Source organism: Tripterygium wilfordii, chromosome 19, assembly GCF_013401445.1.
Source record: "Tripterygium wilfordii isolate XIE 37 chromosome 19, ASM1340144v1, whole genome shotgun sequence".
Classification (NCBI taxonomy): domain Eukaryota; kingdom Viridiplantae; phylum Streptophyta; class Magnoliopsida; order Celastrales; family Celastraceae; genus Tripterygium; species Tripterygium wilfordii.
The window spans coordinates 14,057,149-14,065,997 of NC_052250.1; the positions used below are offsets into that span (position 1 = coordinate 14,057,149).

An 8,849-nucleotide genomic window follows, 5' to 3' on the forward strand; every position below is an offset into this window, starting at 1 on the left:
GTGAATTATAATCTAAGGTTACAGCCACTTTTTTAACAGGTACCTTTTTTTGGTAACCAAGAACGACTCGGTAGACATATCCTTTGGCATAAACTCGCCCCCCGAACAAGTTAGTTGAACCTTAACCCTTGGGCAAACCACTTGAAAATAATGACGTTAGCTTAAAATCGAACTTTCGACCTCGGACAAGATTCTTTACGTCATAAGTTTGGAGAGAACACCTGTTAAGGCTATTGCCATGTTGTTAGGATACAACTACTTCTAAACAGTATTATTGAAAAACCAAGTTGGAGCTATGTTTTTTTAGTTTTATCAAGCTCACCACCCACCAATACATCTTAATGCAAAACAAATTGCATCAATTAACTAGTGGCTGCTCATAATCATAGTTTCATCATACAGATAAAGATTTGGAAATAAGCACTGAAGTACCAATACAACTTCCTAACGTAATGGCAGCTGCTGATTCAAAGCCCACTGAAGCATGATTTCCCGAGTCAGGGTAGCCTCCTTTCCCTTCCCTTCCCAAACAATGCCTAATATAGGTGAGGGGATTTTTTTTTATCCTAGCGAACCCACGCCATTGAGGATTTCTCCTAGCTGGATCATCTCCGCATTGTAGACAAGCAATGCTCGTAGTTTTCGATCTTCATGAGCGTGTTGTAAACTTGCAATGGAGTAGGAGCCTTATGCATCTCTACCTTTTCCTCTTAGTCATAGTATTTCTACAAACTGTACATCTCAAACTGCCAAGAGAAATGAAATCGCCATCGAGAAAAAAGATCATTTATAGACTTAATGTAAATCTGCAGAGTGCAAATGAGACCAGTATTCCTTGACAAGCTGCCCGAATAGTGAACCTTCCTTATTCATTAACTTCATTGGCTCGTCGTACTCTACTAGTTTTCCTGGAAAGAAGCACAAGACATTAGATTTTTTCTAGTCATGCTTCTAAGCAGCCTTAACTTCGCCAAACAGAAGCCGGTGAGAGTTTTCAATGAAGATCAATAGTTTAGTTAAGAATTTTAGCAGTGAAGACTCACCATCACTAATGGCAAGTACCATAGTGCAATCCATCACAGTTGGTATCCTATGAGCCACAGTGATTACAGTACAATCTGCAAATTCTTTTCGAATGGTTTTCTGCAGAATCAAATCCGTTGCATTGTCTATTGATGCAGTTGCTTCATCAAGGACCAATATCCTACTTCTCCTCAACAGCGCACGCCCCAAACAGAATAATTGTCGCTGCCCCATGCTCCAGTTGGACCCGTCTTCCACAACTGAAGAACAAAACGGTTTGTTGTTACTGATTGCCAAATGCAAGGATTAAAGAAAGAAACAAAGGATGCACTGTTATATATTGACTGTCAAATACTCACCTAATGAGTCCAGACCTTCTTGCTTCTCCTGAACGGCCTCTCGAAGCTGACACTTTCCAAGGACCTTCCGAAATGGACGGGGAAAAAAATCAGTAGTTAGAACCACAAACAGTTTAGCTAAAAGTAGACAAAGGTTATGGTAAAATCCACCACATGCGAAGAAGGTTCGATAAGTTACCTCCCATATCTCCAGATCAGTATGTTGAGATAAGGGATCTAAATTGTATCTCACTGTTCCATTGAAAAGAGTTGGATCCTGCGGAATTATTCCAAAACGTGACCTCAGATCATGAAGGCCAATGGTGGAGATGTCAATACCATCGACAACAATCTTTCCTCCTGCAGGCTCTACCAGACGAAATAAAGCACCAATAAGGGTAGTCTTCCCGCTGCCAGTTCGTCCAACTATTCCAATCTTGTGCCCTCCCTCAAACGTGCAACTGATCCCACGAAGTACTAATGGTGCATCAGGCCTGTATCTGATCTGTTTTGCGGAAAATTCTCAGTACACAAGTGTCGTCTGAATTGCAAACCAGTAAAACATAATAATAGAACTTACCTGCAGATCACTGATATCCACTTTGCCTACTGCAGGCCAATTAGGAGGTGGACGGCTTCCTTCTATCACTTCAGGGGCTTCACTATGTATATGCATGTATTGGTTGAGCCTTTCGACGGAGATGATGTAGTTAGCTAAAGTGCACTGGTTTTGAATCGAGAAAACCAGAGACATGTTGAGTGAAAGACCATAAGAAAGTGCCATTCCGATAAATCCTGCAACAACACAAGTAAAATTGTTATAGTTAAACTCAAATATGAAGTTAGGAATTTGAAACCATCCTTTGAAAACCATTTGAGAATGAAAAACATGTGAATACGGTTAGTTGCAGGAAGATAACACGAGTGGCTGATCCAAGAAGTGTGATAGATATTCACCTGAGCTGAAAGTCCCGGGAGGGAGCAAAACCATGCATAACGCTGCAGAGGCAAGAACAATTGCACTGAATATTTCTAACCGCTGGATCAACCATTCATTAGCTGCAAAGCTGTGAAAGAATGGACTGCCATTTACGTCAATAAGGTCAAGATTCTTTGAAAAGAATCTATCTTCCTCCTCGAAAGCCCTTATGGTCATGCCTCCGGCTACAGATTCAGCCAAATGATTTGCTACCAAAGACTTGGTTGTGCCATTGATCCGCATCAACTCTTTTGCAGTCGCAAAGTAATATCTCTGCATTAAAAAATGCAATTCATTCGCACAATTAAAAACATGATATGTTCTTGATGAGCAGTATAATATGAAAATCCCTGTTAGTTATTATTACCTGTAAGCGAATTGCGAGATAAACCATTGGTATGGATACAAACAGGACTTGCCATGTCACAACAGCCAGTACTCCAAGATTAGCATAAGCATTTGTGGTAGCCCCAACAGCAAAGATAAAGCTGAATGGAACATCAAGATCTACAATACTCAGATCCACTGAGACCTGTGAGAAAAAAACACGAAGATATAATATATCGTTTTGCTTCGTCTCTTATGTGAGGTCTGTCTACATACTGCTTGTCCCAACCCCACCTACTGCGGGAGTCTCGTGCACGGGAGTTGTATTTTTGCTTCATCCATTACATAGATAAACAATATATCAAAGATACTTACCCTACTAAGTATCCTTCCCAGAGGTGTGGAGTCATAGAAAGACATAGGAGCACGGAAAAGGGAATTTAATAGCTGTGAAAACAGAGATTTTGATGACTGAAGACCCAAAACAACCGTGGAGAGAGATCTACACAGCAAAAATAGCGTAGAGCTGAACCCAATCACCAAGTAGACCACTATCAATTTTAATGTGCTGACATTAGGATTTTCGACATTAGCAGCCATCCAAGAGTTCTGTGATATCTGCCCAATCACAAAGATGAGGTGGCCAAGACCAGCCATGGAAAAGAATAAGTATCCTTTGTTCTGATTCAAATACTGAATGTAAGGCTTGAAACCCGTGTCTCCTACTTCTCTTTCTTCTTGTTTGATCAACTGATCTCCTTTAGACACCTTAAACGGTGTCTCTACATAAGTCTTTATAATCTCTTTAGTTGATGTACCATGTCTCGGGGGAGAGGAAACATCTGCAAGCCTTTCAGATCCAGCAGTCTCCTTATGTGCATTGACAAGGTCCACAAATTCTTGGCTCAAGGCCAGTAACTGATTATAAGAACCCGCCCTTAGGATTTCCCCATCTGACATCAACTGTCAATAAAATCACTTCAAATTCTTGCAGAGGAAACATATCTACATAAAATTATTAAACAACAAGAAAATGCATAAAGAAAGAGATAAAACTATTGATAAAGATGCATTCAATACTAATCCCAGACCATGATAAAATTTAGTTGCCAATGCTAAGATGCAATCAAACTTCCGACCAGAAAATAATCATGAAAAAGTTCACATCATAAAAAGAAATAGGATCATGACAGAACTGGACAGTTGAAGGCTTAAACCAAAATATGGTTGAGGAGGTTCCTAAACCGAAAATACTGACCAAAATATTATCGAATGCAGGCAGGAAATCAACTTGATGGGTCACAAGCAAGACTGTCTTCCTTGAAAGTGCTCCCATAACATACTCCTGCATGATTTAAGTTAGCTGTAAGTAATGCGAGTAACAGTAGAAGCATCAAATGGTGTTAGGAAAAATGTTGTTACATTAAACAAGCTTGTAGCAGTCTCTGCATCCACAGCACTAAATGGATCATCCAAGATATATATATCTGCATCCCAATAGAGAGCACGAGCAAGCTGAATACGCTGCTTTTGTCCACCACTCAGATTAACACCTCTTTCACCTATTTCAGTAAGATCGCCAAATGGAAGCAATTCAAGGTCCTTTACCAATGAACACCTCTCAAGTGTTTCTCTGTAGCGCTGTGGATCCATGGGAGACCCAAACAAAATGTTTTCCCGAATCGTTCCTGTCTGGATCCAAGCCATTTGAGAAACATAGGCCGTCTTCCCATAAACATCAATCTGTAGATTTGAAAATTGAATCAAAACTACTATACAAAAAAATTAAGTATTATTAACGTGATGCAAGGGAAGCTCCGATAGCTGGAGTGGCAACAATCCCACCACCCTAAGTCCCTAACTGATTAATATATAAGTTTTCTAATTAACATATAACAAAGGAAAAGAGAACTTACAATCCCCTGGACATTTGAAACTTCTCCTAGTATTGCAGCCAGAAGGCTTGATTTCCCTGAGCCAACTTCTCCACATACAGCCACTTTTTCACCTGGTCTAACCTCTAAATTTATATTTCTGAGTGTGGGTTTTGATGAATTATCTTCCCATGAAAAATTGGCCGACTTAACATATATGGCATGTTTCATACCCTCTGCACTGTGCTTTTTACGAATGTTTGCACCCTGCAGCTCTGGCGCCTCAAGAAACTTTAAAATGCGAGTAAATGCAACCTTTGCTTGAATAACCACCCCGATCACATCAGGAATAGATCTGACTGGATCTTGAACGAGGCGCAAAGTTGCCACAAAAGTGAAAACATTATTTGCATGCAGAGGAATTTTAAGGAAATAGCATGCCCCGAAGGTAGCAGTAGAGACCAAAACAGGTGACGACCAAAAGAGAAAGGTATTATATGCTTTTCTCAATTGTACTGCTGATAACCATTTGTACTCCACGTTTCTTAGGTTTTCTATGACACTCTTGAAGTGGGTTTCCCAAGCATATAATTTCAAGACTTTCATGTTCACAAGAGCCTCGGAACAAGCCTTCAATCTCTCATCCTGTGCCACCATGAGCTTAGACTGAAACTTATGCTGTAATTTTGCAAGTGGAGCGTTACAGAGAACTGTTAGAACTATAACCACGAAAGCTGCAATCGTAGCTAGCCCCACGGCACGGAAGAGAATTGCTAGAGCTATGCATAGCTGTAGGCTTGTTGTCCATGTTTGGTGAAACCAGAAGGGGAACTCTCCAATTCTGTAAGCATCAACTGTAACATAGTTCATTATCTCACCAGCTGAGTGTGTCAACCTACCAGCATTAGATAACCTCAGTTGCTTCTTATAGATAACGGCAGTAAGCAGAGATCTCACTTTCAAACCAACAATTCTGCTTCGGAAGTACCATTGCCTTTGTGACAAAGATTCTAAGCTCTTTGCAAAGAAAAGTGCTATGGCCAATACATACCCTTCATACTTGAAACTTGCTTTTCCCTCAGCAACCAAAATGAATGCATTAAGAAGCAAAGGGCCGGCTGAAAGGGTAATTATCTTCAGTAAAGCAAAGAACCCGGATAGTAAAATCTCTCTCAAGTTGCATAGAACTATTGTCATCAAGATTGATGGTTGAGATGATGGTTCTGCTTGTTTTTTCTTGTTCAATTGCTCCAAGAACACCAGGTAACAGCTTTCTGCACAATCGGCTTGGCGCAGTTTGGGTATATCTTCATCCTCAATTGTCTTCACTCTCCCCTTTTTCATCAATGGATTCAACCACCAAAATGAAAGTTTGTTGAAGAATCCAGCTTTGGCAAATGCAGTAACTTGGCCAGTAAAATCAGTTTTAACGGAGCCATTGGCCTTGCCATTCAAAGGTGTATAAAGGTCGCCATCAGTTATTCTTCCATCCCTTTCTTCATACTTGTATCCCTTAAAAGCACACAACAGTAACAAAATTGCACCCGGAAATGACAGAACATCTAAAGCTATCTTAATCGATAATCCTTTTTGTGAAATGGCTTCAAATAGAGCGAAAGCACAGACAACTGCTGAAAACAAGAAGACAAGTATGGACAATAGACGCAATGATGATCTCGGAAGATGTTGGCCTCTAATGCTCAAGTATAAACCCATTAACAACCACGTGAGTCCCTGAAGCAAGACGAGAAACCACCAATGGAGAGGTAAAGCTGTGTGGGTTTTGCTCAATTTCTCTTCTAGAATCCAAATGCCTGAACCCAAGTATACTAATCCAATGCAACCATTGACAATTGCAGAAAAGACTTGCAATGTCGAAAAGCCTCGAAATCGAGCTGGGCTTTGAGTTGCTTTGGACAACGAATTTCGAATCATGCTCAGTAAGAGAATCAGTAACAGCAGAACATTGGAGGAAATGATCAACAGGTGATTGATACACGAAGAGGGCCATCCACTAGAAAGCACATTATTGTAACTGCAAGAATCGCCACCACTCTTAGAACAATCAGAACCCCCACAAAACATGGTCCACAGATCCTCGGCCATCTTTGCCCTCCAAGAACAAAATATGTCTATATGAGAAGAAAAATCCTCAATCAAACCTTTTCTTTCTAGTAGGAAAATAGAATTTCTATCAAGTCCTTTATACAAGACAAAGAAAACCAATCATGAAGCAAATAAAAAATAAATTGTTCAGTCATAAACAAATGGCAAAGCCTAAAAAGCAGGACACCAAAAGCAAAAGCCATTGCTAAGTCATTTAAAAAGCTTGAAATTTCAGTAATCTTGAAGGAAATTCACATACCTCAGTTGCAACCGTACGGCTCTCTCTCTGAGTAAATATTACAATGGTCTGCTGCAAATGCTTCTACAGAAAGAAACCGACAATGACATCACCCACCGTCGACTTCTAAATGCTGAGATAATCAAACCGAAACCATCACTCGTTGCCAAACAACAATTATTCTCGGTTTCAGTGTGTGCATTTGACAGGAAAATTAGCAACAATAAAAGAAAGCGGGAGAAAATGAAAGAAAATAAAGAACTAACCAAGAGTGGCAGCACGACACCCAAATTTTCGCCGCCACCTGCGCTTCGTAAACACGTTAATGAAAAATGCGAATTTTGGTTTCTTTTAATATTTATTTTTCTGGGAATTCAACAAAAAAAGAAAATAAGTATTTTGATATTTTCTACATTCATGAACGAGCAGAGTACTTCCGGGTTTGGAGTTTTCTCTGGTTTCTTTCTCTCTGCGTGAAATCATATAATTGTTGGGTTGGGGGTGAGAGAAAGGGAAAAAGTGTCTGAATGTGTGATGTCGTCATGGCTCACGCACGCGGCGTGTCTGCCATGGGAGAGAGGACATGTTCTTTTTGTCGTCTCTGTTGTCTCTGAAAGAGATACGTGGATCTGAAACTGATCATCACAGCCTCGTATCCAAGCGTCCCACGATTCACACACGTAATCTCAAAAAAAAGATGAAAAGAAAAGTATTCACGTTAATCTTGGCGATTAGTGGAGGAATTCGTATATAAGGAAATTAGAATGCAACATCTAACAACTCTAATAATACATGAAAAACACGAGGTCCCCTATAATAATAAAAAACCTTTAATAATACATTAAACTGTCTGTAGAGGATATCGTACTTTATTTGCTTTTGAAATATGATTCCCTTCATTTTTTATTTTTTTTTTAAATCCAACATTAAACAAGCTTAGTTTTAAACATTGTATATAAACTTAAACTCAGGCTGTCAAGTGTACAGGTATAAAAATATTCGACCTGACGACAGAGTAAGTTGGACCAAAACATAAAGAGTGGACTATTACCACTAGTGAGGAAAATCAAGAGGGGATTCACCTCTAGATATCTCTCTCGCGATTAAGGATAATTAATAAGTTATTCTTTGTTCATCTAAAAAGTGATCTCAACCCAGGTAAATCTCTCCCACATTCTTATTAAAGAGTAGTGTTTCAAACATCGAACAATCTGTGAAACGTTATTTCTTAGTGAATTGACTTTAGTATCAAGGCGTCTCCTGAATTACATCTTGGAGTCGGGATCCCTAAAGCTCACCTTTTTTCCTACACATGGACAGAAGGAGAACTACATCTAGATCTCTCACTCGACCACTAGTACATCGACAGAATCGAATATTCGGATAACCTATCAATAGATAACCGGTCCGATTTTGCCCGTTATCAACTTTATAAAAGAGAGCTCATTCTTTAACGTTGATGATAATATCGTACGTGCGTGCATGGCTACATGTAATCAATAATATGAATGCATGCATTGATGCATACACATATACGTCGAAATCATATACGATGAGAATAAAAGTCCCACATGGTCAATGCATACACATTGGGAAATGGGAATCAATATATACTTTTATTCCATAATCCATAATCTTTTTTATTCGATTGCAATAGACTTTGTTCAGTCTTATCATGCATTATTTTTAAAGTTCAAATATAATATTCCTTAAATAGTGGTTAAATAGACCCAGAGCAATTGAATGGTGCAATAATGTAATGATTATTGGAAGTCATTAGAATTATTCGAAAATGTGATATGCTGGTCCTAGCCTCCACTCTTCATCATTGTTGTGACTTGTGAGGATGGAATATGAATGATGATCGATGTATGTGTCACATGGTATTTGGGTATTCACTTTCTCATTTCTAAACAGTCATTGATTCAAACAGAAAAATAAAATATACAATACCTTACGTTTGA

At 39.2% G+C, this 8,849-nt stretch overlaps 1 protein-coding gene across 4 annotated transcripts; it reads right to left on the reverse strand.

Annotated features, from left to right (window-relative positions):
• Positions 1-334: 334 nt before the first annotated feature.
• Positions 335-7,416, reverse strand: LOC119985206 (ABC transporter C family member 10). 4 transcript variants are annotated; one of them, XM_038829425.1, is made up of 13 exons: positions 7,152-7,416; positions 6,907-7,018; positions 4,584-6,712; positions 4,090-4,410; positions 3,926-4,012; positions 3,043-3,630; positions 2,708-2,872; positions 2,319-2,613; positions 1,942-2,156; positions 1,561-1,866; positions 1,383-1,446; positions 1,044-1,283; positions 335-908 (listed from the first exon to the last, which is right to left on the reverse strand). In XM_038829425.1, the coding sequence occupies exons 3-13, from the start codon at positions 6,645-6,647 to the stop codon at positions 796-798; spliced, it is 4,458 nt and encodes a 1,485-aa protein (XP_038685353.1). In that variant the 5' UTR covers positions 6,648-6,712; positions 6,907-7,018; positions 7,152-7,416; the 3' UTR covers positions 335-795. The 4 variants fall into 4 exon arrangements, with proteins under 4 accessions (XP_038685353.1, XP_038685355.1, XP_038685354.1 ...); XM_038829427.1 differs by having other exon boundaries at positions 4,584-6,647; positions 7,152-7,415; XM_038829426.1 differs by having other exon boundaries at positions 4,584-6,654; positions 7,152-7,415.
• Positions 7,417-8,849: the final 1,433 nt, after the last annotated feature.